Below are 17,818 nucleotides of genomic sequence, written 5' to 3' on the forward strand. Positions count from 1 at the left end.
TCAGTCATACTTTTTTGGACACAATAAATAACTCTCCTTCTAATTGAGTGAGAATGTTAAAACTTGGTTTGGGTATTTATTGTGTGAATGCCTTGATAGAGTTTTATTATGAGCGTTTTCTGCTTAATTTGATTGGTTGATGCTTTGGGACACAATAACTTTATTTCTAATTCAATTTGAGTGATCGAACTTAATGTTTAGTTTCATTACATCATGCAATACCTTGACTAAATTCGATAATGAACATTTTCTACTCTGGGTAAGCAGAGCAATAAGCAATTTGATTGGTTGAGACTTTGTAACACAATAACTTTCCTTCTAATTGAGGTTGAATGTTTGAACTTGGTATAGGCATTCATTAGGTGAATGCCTTGATGGAGTTCAAGATGAGCATTTTCTGCTTAGGGTAAGCAGAGATAAACAATTTGATTGGTTGAGGCTTTGGGACAGTATAACTTTGGTTCTAATTAAAGATACATTATGGAAGAGTAGATAAAGACTAAAAGAGCTGGTAGTTCTCAAAATAATAGTTAAAAACTAGATAATATAAACAGAATATGCAGAAAATTTCAGTCAAATTGCTTAATAAATATCTACAGTGGACTCTGTCACATCCAACATTTGAATACTACGACATTCTGTGAAATCCGACATCATTTTCATCGTATTCTGAATATTCCGAATCATGACATCAATCAGCCGTCCCGTCACACAATTTTCATGGAATCAACATTGTATAATCCAACCTTCGATCAGTGGGTGTGAAGCCACAAAAGATTGACAAGCAATCACTAATATTATCCGTGAGATTAAAACTCGCTCGCGTAGGTCTTTGTTGATTACTTTGATAATTTTATAATCTCTTGTTAGACAGTTGTGACAAATATTCAAAATACCTACAAATTTTCCCACGAATTCACAGTTGTAAAAATATTCCTAGCACCTGTTGGAAATATTTGTTGCGCATGCCGATTGAACCAGAATACCTAAGTTTGGATCTCTCCTGGACATAAAACGACAGCTTATCAATGAACAAGTGTGCAATCGACTGAAGACAATGAAGAAAATAAATTAACGACAGACTTGACTTATTCAAAATGCCTACGCATGTTAAATGAAATAAAAATTAATGTAATAAAATTTTGAATGTACAGAAAGGTTTATCATTTTTAAAGGGAATAACATTCTGGGGATTCAAAGCTACATTATAATAATACTTCCGGTTTTCGAAGTTAAAATAATACTTCCGGTTTTGAGAAAACTGAGTATTCTGACACTCTGCGTAACCCGACATATTGTAACGATCCCGTACGATGTCGGATTTGAGTCCACTGTAATTAATAGTTTATATAACATTTCAGGCCTAAAGAAAGACCTGCAATAGACAGATTTAGCTCTTGCATAATGCATGTTAAAGTGAGAGTGGTGAAACTTGGCATATAGTTTTATCACATCAATACCTTGACTAAGTTCGATAATGAGCCTTTTCGGCTAGGGTAAGCAGAGCAATAAACAATTTGATTGGTCAAGACTTTGGAGCTTGATAACTTTGATTCTAGTTGAGTGATACATGTAGTAATAGTTTCACTACCTGAGTTTGATTGTGAACATTTTATGCGTAGCCTAAGTATAGATAATTAGTTTGATTGCTCAATACTTTTGAAAAAGATAAATGTGCAGTTAATTAATATCTGGCATCTATTTATTTTGGGATATTAGCCGGGGACATCAGTCTCATTATTGGCTTGTTACATTAGCAAATGCATGTAATTTATAAAGAAATTTTGTCTTTACACATTAGATGAATTTAGAAACCCTTCTTCAGATACATCCCCGACCAATCTTCTGCAGAGAATCAGCTGTTCCTGCACAGCACATTAGGCATGTAGAATGTAGTTGTGCTGTAGTTTGATTTGAATAGTATAAAAATCTGGATTCCATTTGACCAATTATTCACTAAAAAAATGTGTAAGGCAGTTTTTGTTTTAACTTTTAGGTTTCTGATTTTGGACTTGCTAAACATGATAACTTTAGTCAAGAAGGAGTCAAGTTTCCTATTAAATGGACAGCACCAGAAGCATTGCGAGAAAATGTAGGTCACTTTGGTTTTTTTATTTGAGAAAATTTAATAATGACTTTTTTTTTTCCTTTGTAGCAATTTAATAACCTTAAAAAACAGATAATTTGACATTTGTTCTTTCAGTTTTAATTAATCTTGATTTACATGAAGATCAATCCCCTTATAATGTCTAATTTTTGGCACTGGTTCAAATCATTCTTGCCATTGCCAGTAATAGGTGAGGTCAGTTGAAGATGAACTTTTTAAGGTGTTGTTATGAACACCATAAAAGAAACCAAACAAATATTGTAGACTAATTAAAAACATAATTATTTACAAATCTATTTTGTGTTTTGTGTTTTTCAGAAATTTACAAGTAAATCAGACATGTGGAGTTTTGGTATATTACTGTGGGAAATTTATTCCTTTGGTCGAGTGCCTTATCCTAGAATTGTAAGTTCAAAGATTATTTTATACTTTGATTACCTGTGAATTGTAAATAAAATCACAAATTTAACTATAGTATCCACTGCAGTGCCCGTTTATTTTGTATCATAAATGTAATTGCAATCTTAACTGTAATGCTTTTTAATTTCAAATATTCATTCTATAGACATACTAAATTTAACATCAAGTACTAAAATAATAGGGGGGTTGGGAGGCTGAATGGTTCACTTGTGCGCATTGCATCATGAAGTCTGTCATTGATTCGAGCGGCATGGTTTCGAATCCCTGCTTGCATGTGACAAAGTGTAGGGTTGCCTGTCCAACCTCATGGGTTTTCTCCGGGTCCCCCAGTTTCCTCCCACTGCTAAAGTAAGTGCAACTGCAAGTGAATTAATGAAATAAAATTGAACCATATGTTAGTCCCGGAAACAGCTAGTTTGTGTCGAGTAGATGATAAACCCCATTTCTCTCGCTCTGTCTAAAATAATAAAATTCAACCCATTTCATTTATTACATTCTTATATTTGTAAGATTAAAAAATAAATCTTCCAAAATCAAACTATATAGATTTCAAAAGTTTGTTTTTGTTTTAGCCTCTTGCAGATGTAGTTATGCACGTAGAAAAGGGGTATAGAATGGAAGCTCCAGAAGGTTGTCCACCAGAAATATACAGCATTATGAAAGATTCGTGGGATATTGATCCATTGAAGCGTCCCACATTTAACACTGTTATAGCTAAACTGAACAATTTACGCTCTATAACTGTTTAAAGCTTTATGTGTCTTAATATTATAAAACATGATATGCACCAAAATATTTCGGAATGTTTTTGTCTAACTCTGAATGAGAAAAGGTCAGGTGAAATTATCAGAAATAAGAATTTGTTAAGTTTTTTACATTGGAGCAGATTTAGTTGATTTCATAAGAGTAAAATATTATGTAAAACAGATTTTAATTATTATCAAACAAAGTCAGCTTAATTAGTTGATAGCTTACCATGGAAGTATTAATATTACCTTCTGTTTGTCTGGTCAAATAGTATATTATAAAGAAATTTGTATTCTAATTTCTTTTCACATATGAAAGGAGTATCAATGTTCTCTTTCGATTGGATAGGATTCCTTTCTTAATCAAAGGCGCTTTTTGATTATTCAGATTTAGGTGATAACAACAGATATGTATTATGTATTCATTAAAAATATATTTTAAGCTAAATATGCTAAGCTAAATGTGCTGGAAACATTATATCAAACTACATGCTGATTGTATCATGCATTATACAAGTTATGTATCTGGTTGTTTTGTTTATGTTTCTTTTAATGTAAATAGTTTCATGTTGCTTACATGTATCTAATTACCTATCGGTATTTATTCTATTATAACTGCTAATACATGTTGTACTATAAACAAAATTTATTTTTGAGGATTTACATTCTGTGAGGTGATATTTTATTAACAACAGGATATATGAGAACAAAGCCTACTCAATCAAAAGTATTTTTAGTAAAAACAGTTCAGTCAAATGACTTTTAAAATCCATCAATTCTATTAGAAAGTTAACATTAGTTTCTATTGATTTTACACTGTCATAATGAGACTTAGAGACACTAACTTTATGATAATGTATTCAAGGGTTGCCTGCTATTTGGCTGGATATCTCTTCTGTAAACTGCTCGATGTTGCTCATTCTTTTCTTGCTTATAATGTTTTTCTTAGTTTCATTAGTTCATTGATGTTCCCCTGTTGACTGGTATTGGTTTGTAAGAAAGACAATGAAATTATAGTCTTTCCACATTCTGTACTTACTTCTTTACAAAACATGATAAATACTTTATTATTTGAAAGGGTAGTTTAGCTGTCTTTGCAGAAATATTTGCTATGGCTTTATTATCCCGAGCTGAATGAAGTTATAGACAGATATTTAAATGGACTATTACAGAAAGCGTTCTATATCATTATGATACTTTGTACACACATCAACCTATTTAGCAGTTATGCCTTTTGCAAATTCGCAATTTTGCAGATTTAATATTGTTTATATTTCCATGTAAACAAAATTGGCTTAGTTTTTGGTATACAATTATTATTCTTGAGTATATTACAGAAAGTGTTCTATATCATTATGGTACTTTGTACACACATCAACCTTTTAAAAAAGTTGCACTGTTCGCTAATTTGAAAATTCTCAGAAACTGTTCAAGATATTTTTATGAAACTTTCAAAAAATCTGTTTTCATTCATACATTTAGAACTGAGCATATAACTTTTCAGTCTTTTGAGACTTCGATACTAAAAGAAGACAGTGGTGGTAGTTTGTAATTGAACTCAGTTTGTGTTTACTATAACCATGTAGCTTAATAGGAATGCCTGATTTTATTTGTTACACATCTTAACATGTACGACTATATGTATCTGGTTGTTGATTACCAAAAACACACAGTTTTATCTATCTCTGTACCTTCCAAAACATGACCAAGATTGCAAGGTGTTAATGACTGAGTCTTCTTATTTTATTTTACTTTGGTATTATCAGGTCACAAAAATATTGTATGTTGGTCATTAAATTCTTTGATAGAATGTAAGTGATCAGGCCTTATATACTAATTTAAAATCAAAGCATTTTTTCATAGAAATTGTATATATTTTTCTTTTAAAATTTATGTTTTTGTATATATTTCATTGTATTATATATAAGCTAGCCACAATCATCAAATGTTTTGTCTTTGTTAACCTTAGTTGATTGTGTGTGTGAGTTAGTTGTATTTTACGTCCCCCTCCACCGAGGTGATATCACAGACAATAGTTGATTGTGTCTTTTAATACATTGTTGTATTTTCACCTGTATATTAATTTCAAGGTTCAGGAAGACATTAACGAAGGAAGACTAAATTTAGATTTTTAATTTTGGCAAACTTGGGTTTAATTACATGTAAATGTAAAATGCCAGACTAAATTGTATTTGTTACTTTAATATTTAAATAGGAGAATAACTTGACATTTATTTTAATTTTTTTTGTATATTAATATGATGCCATATCTGAATTTATTTTACTTTATATCTATCATTATGCATCGAAAACCCTTTTCACATTATTTATTCCATTAAAAGCATCCTTAATCTGGGAGTAAAGAATTTATCCTTCCCCGACCCCATAATGACCCCATAATTATTATCGTTATGAATTTTTGTAATATGTTGGATACTCTCAACACTGATATTTTTTTTTTACCCACCGAGCCAAAGACCATATTATGTACTATGCAAAAACAATGTATTAGGCCCACAAGTAGAAGTTGTGCTTTAATGTACATGTATATGACTCATTATTTAATTTTATTGATTAGATTGAGCTATGTTTAGATTTATTTATTTTGTAGGATATCAGTGTAAAATAACACACCAAAATTAGGTGTGAAATCTTGCTGAGGTTTTAATATTGTTTAATGTATTTCTTAATTTTTTTTTTTTTTATAAACAATATATTTTTTATTCAGGTTAAATAATGTTTTCTGAATAGGAATTAGAAAACAGGTATAGCCCCTCTCCTGGTGTGTTAACGTTTTCAGATATGTGTTATTTGTCCTTTTATCAATTGGGGAAAAAACCTGCTTTTTAGGATATGTCATATGCTGTTATTAACACTGATATCAGATGTTTATTAGCATGAAGATGAGCTTAGGTTTCAACAAATCATTGATTTTCCTTGAAGCTGATTGGTGAATCAAATTGTCTGTATTGTTATAAACAGGGCTCCTATTCTGTTATATTTGCCGTTCAACTGCCTGGCAGGGAAATTGACTGACTGGAGAATATATTTGTGTCGTAAAATTGGGGCATAGCCTTCAAATTTATAGTTTTCTCTAAATGCACTTTAATATTGATCCATCAGTTGTGATAAAGCTTTAATTGATCACATTTTTTGCAAATAATTTCTGGCTAATCTAAGAAAAGTAAAAAACCTCTTTGGCAAAACAGTTAATTAAATCGACCAGCTTTTGAAAAACTGTAATTGCATAGTCAGAAGTATAAATGTTATAAATATAGTTATTAGTAGTTATACATTCCATGAAAATAATATAAATTATGGTCTGATATGTGAGATTTTGGTGACCAAGGTTTATCTTGAATACAACAGGTCTTAACAATGATTTCAAAACAAGGGAAATAATCCAAATTTTGACTTGCCATATGTATCCTAGTTAGTAAACCTTACTTTAAGCATAGGTTTAAATAAACATGGGTTACAAAAATTAATATAGATGACCATTTTTGAGGGCAAGATTAAGTTAGAGTATATTATTCATAGATGTATTGTATAATGTGTTAGTATCATTTATATTGTCTCTTTATACATGTAGATATATATTGTCTGCTCATGTCTCTGTATTTTAAAGGAAGATATATTATAATAAACCAATGTTGTAATAGCTCTATATGTATCTATTTATAAATCATATAGCTGATATATCTAAAATGATTGATTTGGATTATACTTTATAAAAATTAGAAACAAAAACAGTATAAATAAGTAAGCTTTGGTTTATTTAAAAAATTGATTGTTAATACCATACTTCAGTAATGCTTTTACAGCTAGCTAAGAAGTCAAGCAAATTAAATTAAACCTGTCAATTTTCACTTCAAACTAAATACACTTACACTATTTGAGGGTGGTTTAACTACCTGTTTATGATAGAAATAAATAGGTATTTGAATTAAACATGAAGTAGAAATGTGTAACCTGATGAAGTAGGGTTACTGTATTCAATATCATACTGTAGATAGTAATGCCACAGGTGGTCTAATCTAATCTGCTTAAAACTAACAGCAACAGATAACTGATAAATAAACAGCTGCTTCCTCTCTGCATGTTTATGTAATCACAGATTTCATATCTTTGTCGGTGTCCCATTTCCCCATGCTTAGGAACAAACCTAGATTGTTTTTTTATACGCCCACATTTTCATGTGGATGTATATTGTCGTTGCCCCTGTCCGTCCGTCTGACCACAATTTGTTTATGGACACTCTACAGGTCACAATTTTTATCCGATTTTGAGGAAACTTGAAATATAGGTCTTATCACCCAAAGATCTCGGTTCCTTTCGATATTGGCATGTATCGAACCGTAACTTCGTGGATTATGGCCCCTGATTGTACGAAAAATCACGTTTTTAGCTTGTGGACACTATAGAGGTCACAATTTTGATCTGATTTTGTTGAAACTTGAAAATGCATGTTTATAACCCAAATATCTTGTCCCATTTCGATATTCGCGCATATCGAATCATAACTTCCTGAATTATGGACCCTGATTGTACGAAAAATCGCGTTTTTAGCTTGTGGTCCCTCTAATGATGGTTGAGTTGGAATTTCGTGAAAATTGGACCAAAACTGCCAGACAAAATGGTAGCTTCTTGTACGCAAATAGTGTAAAATATGGTATATCAAGGTTGTGGACCTTCTAGAGGTCACAATTTTCATCTATTTTGATGAAACTTGGAATGCATGTTTATATCCCAAAGATCTTGGTTCCTTTCGACATTCGCGCATATCGGATCCTAACTTCCTGAATTATGGCCCTTGATTGTATGAAAAATTGCGTTTTGAGCTTGTGGTCCCTATAGAGGTCACAATTTTTATCCGATTTAAAAACAAACGTGTGAATATATCACAGTTATACACTAATGATGGTTGAGTTCGAACTTCGAGAAAATCGGACAAAAATTGTTTGCAAATAGTGTAAAAATGTGGTATATCAAGGTTTTTATCCGATTTGGATGAAACTTTAAATATAAGATTGTATCATAAAGATCTTGGTTCCTGTTGACAATCACACTGGATTCTCTAGAGGTCACATTTTTTTTCCGATTTTAAAAAAATGTTTAGATATATTATCACCATTCCACCATAATGAAGGTTGAATTGGAATTTCGGGAAAATCAAAATGAACTGGGGGATAAAATGGCCGCTCTTTGTTTTTATCCAATTTTGATGAAACTTTAAACATATCTTTATATTCCAAAAATCTCAGTCCCTTTTGATATTTGCGCATTTCAAACCATAACTTTCTGGATTATGGTCCCTGATTGTACAAAAAATCGTTTTTGTTTATAGCTTGTTCTCTATCCATCTCCTGCAAAATGTGGGCGTATCCTGCCTGGCAGCCACTGGTTCATGACTAGAGCAGAAGGTTATCAACCTGCTTATGCTGATCTATATTAATAATGCATGTTCAATTAAATGCATGTGTATTTATTTATCAATATTCCTCAAATCAGGCCTATAAATGAAAGGTCCTTAAACATACATTGTGCTAATAGCTAAATCTGCCAATTGCAGGTCTTTCTTTAGGCCTGAAATGTTATCTAAATTATTAATTAGACATTAATTAACTTATCCAGATCATAATCAACTTTCGATGGCATCGCTAGCCTGTGATATTTACTGGATTATGATCCCATTTGCTACTCGACTTCCATTCATAATTTAATCATGAATTGGATGATCAAGACAATGTTTTCTATGTACAGACTTTAGTAATGATGATCGATGCTAGGCCGAAATTTCAATTGCCTAATTCTCGGTTCATGGTGGATCAATTTTACTGAAAATTTCAGCAAATTACCTTTACATTATCTAGTTTTTAACTATTATAGTGAGAACTGCCATCTCTTTATCTTATCTCCCATAACGTATCTTTAATAATAATATTTTATATTGAATTGATTGATGGCTATGGATAACATAAATGAAAGCCACATTTTAGTTATTCATATACTAGTTTGACATTATTTCCAGATTACCAGTAATGTGTACATGTATTAAATAATATAATATAATGTCTGTTTATTATTCAGGGAATGGTCTAACATTTCATGTTTATCAATATCAAGCTTTAGTGCCATTTTATACCTTCATTTTAATAGGTATAAAAAAAAAATTATCTGTTGAAATGTGAATTGTGTAATTTAATAATCAAGCAAACTGTCATATTTAGTGTAGACTGCTTTAATATTTGTTGTAATATTAATAAAGTGCTATGTAAATACTACAAATAAAATATGCATGTATATTGAATCATTTACCATTGTCGGCATGTTGTAGGTCTTCTGGGTTTATTGTAAAATACTTGTACATGGTATCATTAGATATAAAACATTTTACACTAAATATTCGTTTATTTAATCGTTTAGATCTGTTACAATTGCATGTATCAAAGGTAGCTTTATACATTATCAGGTCAGGATTCAATAGGAGCTGCTCAACGTCCTGCAATTATAGTGACAAACAATAATCAGAGGAAGAATTCCTATTTGTAAATATAAACGTCTCTGTGAAAGAGAAAGACAATAACAGTCAGGGGGAAATCAATCCCACTTGATTTTGACTGCCCTAGATTCATCAAATGTAATCTATACTTGTGGCATCCAGTGGCGGCGCCAGCCGTCGGTGATTGGAGGGGCAAAGTCCAAGGTTAAGGGGGCAAAGGTACGAGCTTTAACTAGGGGTAGGAGGCCTCCCCCAGAACATTTTGAAATGCAGCCTGGCAGTATTTCAGGCACTGATCGATGAGGTAAAGTGTCAAACGAACGGACTTGCGAATCACGACGTGACGACGAAGCCCACTCAAGAGCGTCAAAGTAGGGAGTCCTCCCCCAGAAAATTTTGGAAAAAAGACAGCAAATGCCCCCCCCCCATGGCGCCGCCACTGGTGGCATCTATTATACAATTTACATTTCTTGCCAGTCAGTTCACCTGGTTGGCTTTGATAACCTGTTAGCGAAAACTAACCTGCTGACAAAAGTAAAGCCCGATTTGTCAAAGAAATTTGCTCGTGTACGACAGGAAATTTGCCACATTTCCATTTGCCATATGAGATTTGACAAAAGCTGGCATGCTAGCTTTTCGTCAAATAAATGTGTCAAAGATTTGGAACTTATGCTCGTGTACGATAGGCCGTCAAATAAATTTGCCACAAATCTGCGCACGCATCTGATGATTTCACTTTCATTTTTCGACAGCAGGGGCGGATAAGTGCAAAGAAAAAGTAGTTGAACTTTCGATTATCGTCTCGTTGATTAAATTGCAAATATGCCTATTAATTGGACTGATCGAACGGTTGAAATCCTGCTAGATGGACCGCGAAGTTGCGAGTGCTTATGGAACACTTCAAGTAAGGAATATAAGGACCGAAACAAGAAAAACCGCATCAACAACAGGACACCTATTCCACAACCCATGGCCGCTTTTCTACGCGTCAAAGGCATCGTAATCACGCTGGGAAATCACTATTCTGAATTTTTTGTACACAAGTTGGCTTTCTTTTTGTTCTATGAATGCGGTTCCTTCACAGTTCCGACCAACCATGTGAAATGGCGCTTAGGTCGTCAAATTTATTTGCTGGTTTCGTACACGGTCAGAAAATTTGAAGAGACCGTCAAAGAAATTTGTCAAATTTTCTTTGCTCGTGTACGACGGGCTTAAAACTAGGGCTGATTTCTTACCGTCTGGTCATCTAAATTACCCAATAAGATATTATTGGATATGTCCGGATCATGGTACTTAGCTGAATAATATAAATTCTCTGTGGACGGTAGACTTACCATGAACATCCGTTACAGTTATTTTTTCTGTATGATCGGATGCTGATAGATAGAAATTCTGTGTTTTTATCGTTCTTCCTTTATACTTAACTACAACACGGTATTGACCATGGAAACCACGTACACTAAATGTTTTACCACTGCCAAGATTGTGAACGACGTGTGTACTCCATTCTTTGTTGATAAGATCAATGTAATGGTTCCCAGCCGCATTTACCTGGTAATAGAAAAAAAAAGTTTACCAGAATGCCACTGATAAAATGCAACAGATCTTAGAAAACAAGATTCATAACAAATGATTTTAATTTCCCGTTAACGCTTGACTTCTCATTATACACCCACATTTTCATGTGGACGTATATTGTCGTCGCCCCTGTTCGTCCGTCCACCTGTTCGTCCGTCCACAATATGTTTGTGGACACTCTACAGGTCACAATTTTTATTCTATTTTGACGAAACTTAAAATGTAGGTCCATCCCCCAAAGATCCCGATTCCTTTCGATATTGGCATATATCGGATCACGGAACACGTTTTTAGCTTGTGGACACTCTTGAGGTCACAATTTTCATCTGATTTTGATGAAACTTGAAATACATGTCTATAATCTAAAGATCTTGGTTCCTGTCGATATTTGCGTATATCGGATCGTAACTTCCTGAATTATGGCCCATGATTGTACGAAAAATCGCGTTTTTAGCTTGTGGTTTCTCTAGAGGTCACAGTTATTATCCTATTGAAAAAAGGATAATGATGCTTGAGTTCGAATTTCGTGAAAATCGGACCAAAACTGCCGGACAAAATTGCCGCCCCTCGTACGCGATTGTTGTAAAAATATGGGATATCAAGGTTGTGGACCCTCTAGAGGTCATAATTTTTTTCCGATTATGATGAAAATTGAAATACATGTTTATAACCCAAAGATCTTGTCTCCGGACAAAACTACCGGATAAAACGGCCGCCGCTCGTACGCGATTGTTGTAAAAATATGGGATATCAAGGTTGTGGACCCTCTAGAGGTCATAATGTTTTTCCGATTTTGATGAAACTTGAAATACATGTTAATAATCCAAAGATCTTGTCTCCTTTCAAAAGTTGCGCATATCGGGTCATAATTTTTTTCCGATTTTGATGAAAATTGAAATACATGTTTATAACCCAAAGATCTTGTCTCCGGACAAAAATGCCAGACAAAATGGCCGCCCCTCGTACGCAAATGGTGTAAATATGGTATATCAAGAGGCCACAATTCTATCCGATTTTGATGAAACTTGAAATACATATTTATAACCCAAAGATCTTGGTTCCTTTCGATATTCGCACATATCGGATCATAACTTCCTGAATTATGGCCCTTGATTGTACGAAAAGTCGCTTTTTGTTTAGCTTGTTTTCTATCCATCTCTTGCAAAATGTGGGCGCATCCTGCCTGGCAGCCGCTGGTTTTAAATTACCTATATTTATACAATTTAGTAAAAGTGAATTTGACTCTTTAGCTGGGAATAGAAGATCCCTAAACGTCCATCGTGCTACTTTGTGTGACTCGACTTGACTTGGTATCACCCGCTTCTTAACTTCCATTCAAAGTCAGTCAAAAATGTCTTCTTTGCTCTAAGAATAACCGACCGGTTTTATGAGTTTTACGATATGCACAGGGGCCTGTTTCACCAAATTTTAACTAAGATAAAATCCAAATTTTAGTAATTTGATTGGATAATATTAGTTTGATCTTAGTGCTTAGCCAATCAAAATTGAAGTATCTACAAATTTTGATTTTATCTTTAGTTAAAATTTCGTGAACAGGCCCCAGGTGTACCTAGGTTTCAGCATAAGTCGGTGATATATTAAAGCTAAACTCCAATTACAACATTCAGCGTCTTGCAAGTAATGTCTATCGTAATGGCGGCGATGTTCTAAAATTCGCAGATTGTTAAAACAAATTTACTTTCCTTGGAAGTATCTCGAAAGATGTAATACTTTTGATAACTGATATATTTTGGATATTTTCCAATGGATAATTAGACTGTGTATTTAGGATCGCAAACTGAGGAAATATATCTAATAAGATAAGACAATGATGTATTGTGTCATGGAATAGTTTTACACAACTTGTTAAACACATCCTTTCTCCCCAGCTAGATCTTATGTTAGTGTTCGGGATTCTAAAGGAACGAGAGATACATAATATAGGCCTACTGACATGATAGTTGGCGTTAACCAATCCAGCATTTACACCACGCCAGTGTTCCGGTCCGTAGAAATCCCACAGGATAATACCCTGTACAGAAGGACTACTAAACAAAATCCGCAGAGCTGTGTCATACCACTGGGCCCGTGTATTCTCATCAGCTACAACAACATCTAACTCTGTGACCCAAATGGGTAGCTTGGTAGCAGCTAGTTGATCTAATCGATGCTGTGGAAAACAAAAACAAAATCTGATTTGGTATCAAGTTGAATGAGTGGCCTATACCCGTGTTCATGAAAACAAACCCGTGTAATAGGTCACACATAACGCTGGCCACTGACCGCGTCTGATTTTAAATAGTAAACATAAGTCTTTCTAAATGGCACATATTGGCATCGTGTTTGATAACTATAAGAGACGTGCTTATAATAATATTAAAACCGGGATTGTTCCCCATAAAATATAGAATAGATTTTAAGATTTTCAAATGCCTTCATAATTTAGTACCAAAGTATTTATCTGAACTTTTAGAATTATATACCCAAGACAGAACCCTGCGTTAATCTGATAAATTACTTTTAAAGCAAAAAATTGTAAACCTTTCTAGTTACGGGGCACGTTCTTTTAGTTATCAAGCGCCTATTGTATGGAATCAATTACCTTTTAATATTTGAATTTCATCATCACTAGTTAATTTTAAAAACCAGACTAAAACTTTCTTATTTTTAAAGGCTAAAAACAAATTTTAACACCTATTATTTTGTCTAATGTAGATCTTGAATGTATTTTTTAAAAAATAATTGCTTATTTAATGTATTTTTAACATTTTTGAAATTATTTACTTTTTGAATGTATGTTTTTGTTATACTGTAAAGTGCCCTTGAACACATCTGTGAAAGGGGCGCTATAAAAATTTTGTAATAATAATAATAATAATAATAAAAATTGTGTTCTGTGTATGTGTTTTTCTAAAAGCTATTGAATGGTTCTGTTAAAAGACGGTTTCGATCACTTTCTTGTAGCCCGTTTGAGACAGGAACTAGGATCGCCTGTCTAACCTGGTTCCATCCCACTTCTAAAGATCATTGTACGCAAGCGAATTAATGACAATAAAATGTAATATATATTTAGTCCTGAAAATACCAAGTTTAGTGTTCAACTGCAGCTTATCCGAAAGAAAAGCTGGAATGATGATCAAATTTGATGACTCCGGAACGGGAAGTGGCAGAACGCCATATCGATGGGTTCACCCACTCATGACCCAATGCTCCTACCAAATTGAACGAAATCCGTAACTATTGTTTTTATTGCGTCTACGAGGCAAACTGGTGGTGGGTGGGGTGGGGGTGGGGTAAGTCACAGAACACTGAATATTGTTGGGCTCATACGTTCATGACCCCAATGCTTCCCAGGAAATTTGAAGGAAATCTGTTTTAAACTGTAACCTCTATAGTATTGGTAAGGTTTTTGGAAAAGGGGGGGGGGGGGTAACCCCAATACGGATAGTCTCGGAACACTGAACATCGATAGAGTTTGTCCTCTCGTGAAAAAGTCGCTGAACGCTGAAAATCAATAGGGTTCATCCACGCATAAACCCGATGCTTTCCACCAAGGGTACATCCTCTCATGACCCCAATGAAACAAATCAATTAAAAAGGGCGGATAACCCGGGAAAAACCTCTCATGGCCACAATGCTTCATACCAAATTTGAAATTATCCGTCGAGAACTGTAGCCTATGTCTCGTTCTCAAGGTTTTCGGAAAATGAGGCACATTGAATATCGAAGGGTTCGTCCTCTCACTGAAATGTGGGTGTATAAAAAGGCACCCAACATGTGTAACCACCCCAGTGCTTTAGCTGTCAAAAAAAATCCCTTACCTTAACAAGTGTTGGATCTGGTGCTATGTATTCTTTAAAATGACACTGTATACCCAACCCATAGAGACCAACATTAGCACTTTTATATTCATACGCTTGGTTTACATAAGCCTGCAGAAAATTATCTTTTTTGATATGACTTCCACAATTTAATTGATATTTTCGACTTTTTTAAAAAAAATATGAACATGATAATCAACACCTTTTATTCGACAATTGACCATTTTGGGACATTTTAAATGAGGTTATTGAACTATAATATATTGGAATTGGTTTAAATTTTTATTTCATCAAGGAGGCATCGATATTTAGAAAAAAATATCAAATTAAGTTTACCCCAATGCTATAGTTACAGTTATGAATTCTCCGCTAACTTAATTTCGAAATTTTGGGGGCCAAGGACATTTTTCAAACAAATCACGCTAATTGTCCGCTTGGCTAATTGAAAATCCGGAAGATTCTTCTCTATCAATTATTATCTATATCGGCATTGTCCGAACCAAACCATTCTCCGATCACCATATACGTATAAACTTTGAAGGCCCAAGGAAATGGTTACGTATATAATATCAATTTCTCGAATAGATCTGCTCGTTGTTCGCTCAGCTGGTGTTATAACTATGGACTTAAATATCTTGAAGATTCATCTCGATCAATTATCATTTGGGTGAACATTGTCCTAACCCATTGATTCTCAACCAGTGTGCCGTGGAACACAGGTGTGCCGCGAGATCTTCCTAAGTGTGCCGCGAAATTTTAAACGGCAAACTAAGAAAATGTGAAAAACCACAAGATCCCAATTCGGTATTCACTAGTGTCTACAGGTAAGTTCAAGCTGTGGCTTTCTTTATTTAGTTTGAGTCATTCTATGTGCATGGCTATGTTTTTATTTTGTAAAATTCAAATATTTTTCACATATATTTAGCCAGGTGTGCCGCTATATTTTCATGTGTTCCAAGGTGTGCGGTTGGCAAAAAAAGGTTGAGAACCACTGTCCTAACCAAACGATTCCCCGATCATCATAATACTTATCAACTTACCGAAGCATATTTACCATATGATGACTGTAATAAGGATCACCGGTTTTCTCTTCAAACAGATGTTCATGCAGCATCTCGTTATTAACATCCCAATGATCAACCCTAAAAGATTATGAAGATTATTCAGATATCTGTAATACATTGTACTTGGCGATCAACACCTACTAGTATGGGAGTTTATTTGCAGGTTAACTAAATGAAATGAAATGAAATGAAATGAAATAGGGTTTAACGTCCTACTGTTCTGCTCCGAACTGGGCTAATGAAGAGGGGCATACACCATACAGTGTGCTAGGAGGGAAATTTTGCCCGGACAGCGGCACTACGGCCTACTCTTATATCGAATCTTAACTGTCAAGGGATCTTTTACGTGCACGCCAATGTGTACACGGGACCTGGGTTTTTCGTCTCGTCCGAACGACTAGACAGCTCTCCTTGTCAGGCCTTCCGTCCTGCATCACTGACAAGGGGGACCCACGCCGGAAAATCTGGATGAACTTTCTCGGCCAATGCAAGGATCGAACACCCGACCTCCAGGCTAGCGAGCCAGCGTCTTACCCACTTAGCCACCGTGATCCCCTTGCAGGTTAACATCGGTAAGATATGCGCACTTGGGCATAACTGGATAATCGTTACGACCCTCATTTATCTATATAACTATTTTCAGAACAAATAAAGTCATGGGCTAATATTGCCTAAGTATCCCACAATAACTTAAACATGCTAATTATTATAGAGCGTCAACAAATGAGCTAACTAACCTGTCTCTCAGCGCATGTATTAGTCATACTGTTACTATGAAATGAAATAAAAAGAAATGAAATGGGGTTTAATGTCCTACTGTTCTTCTCCGATTGGGCTAATGAAACCGGGCTGAGAGGGAAACTCTGCCCAGATAGCGGCGCTACGGCCTACTCTTATACAGAATACCAACTGCCAAGGGATCTTTTACGTGCACACCGATGTGTACACGGGGCCTCGGTTTTTCGGGGCTTCGTGTTTGTTATATCGTTATATATAATGTCTATATTTATGGCTTCTTTTTACTGTATATAAATACTTGAAGTATGTTATCATTTGCTTGATAAAGACGAGAGTATCATCGTCGAAACGTTGCATGTTAACAAAACAGTAATTCTTATTCCATAAATAGAGTTAGTGTATATTTGAATTTATTTAATTGTTTCTACCTGTATTAGCCATGGGTGTGATGTAAAGTTTATTTTTATATATAATTGGCCTTAGTATTTTTTGTATAAATAAAGTACTTACAACCCCTTTGTTGCACTAACCACATAGCGTATTCTATCATCTACAGCTCTCTTCAGCGAATCATACGATAGCTTGGCTACTTCATCTGGCAATTCTCTTGTAGTTCCCCAAAATATGTTATGAGCTCTAACTGGGATTCTGAACATTGAGATTTGATAACGTTCATCATTTAGTTCATTACCCTAAATGTACCATTATTTGAGAACTTTGTTTTTGAAAGCTTGTACTTTTCCAATATCGATCAGAAATAAATTTTGGGTGACCCCTTTTTAACCTTTTGTATACCATTACCAACATTTTATACACATTACGGATAAAATTCAACAATATTA

General features: G+C 34.3%; 1 protein-coding gene and 1 long non-coding RNA gene across 3 annotated transcripts in view; one reads left to right on the plus strand and one right to left on the minus strand.

Moving 5' to 3' along the window:
- The window catches only part of LOC126818356 (tyrosine-protein kinase CSK), a 34,041-nt gene extending 24,365 nt beyond the window's left edge, over window positions 1-9,676 (plus strand). For both annotated transcript variants that reach the window (XM_050545729.1, XM_050545730.2), the window contains exons 10-12: window positions 1,997-2,092; window positions 2,426-2,512; window positions 3,100-9,676. In XM_050545729.1, coding sequence (XP_050401686.1) covers window positions 1,997-2,092; window positions 2,426-2,512; window positions 3,100-3,276 — 360 coding nt within the window. In that variant the 3' untranslated portion in view covers window positions 3,277-9,676. The remainder of the gene's footprint in view (window positions 1-1,996; window positions 2,093-2,425; window positions 2,513-3,099) is intronic.
- On the minus strand, window positions 9,670-16,231 carry LOC126818363 (uncharacterized). The gene is made up of 5 exons (XR_007679210.2): window positions 16,215-16,231; window positions 15,175-15,285; window positions 13,308-13,523; window positions 11,110-11,326; window positions 9,670-9,775 (listed from the first exon to the last, which is right to left on the minus strand). It is a non-coding gene; the product is annotated as an uncharacterized LOC126818363 (long non-coding RNA).
- Window positions 16,232-17,818: the final 1,587 nt, after the last annotated feature.

This window comes from Patella vulgata, chromosome 4, assembly GCF_932274485.2.
Source record: "Patella vulgata chromosome 4, xgPatVulg1.2, whole genome shotgun sequence".
In the NCBI taxonomy this organism is placed as follows: domain Eukaryota; kingdom Metazoa; phylum Mollusca; class Gastropoda; family Patellidae; genus Patella; species Patella vulgata.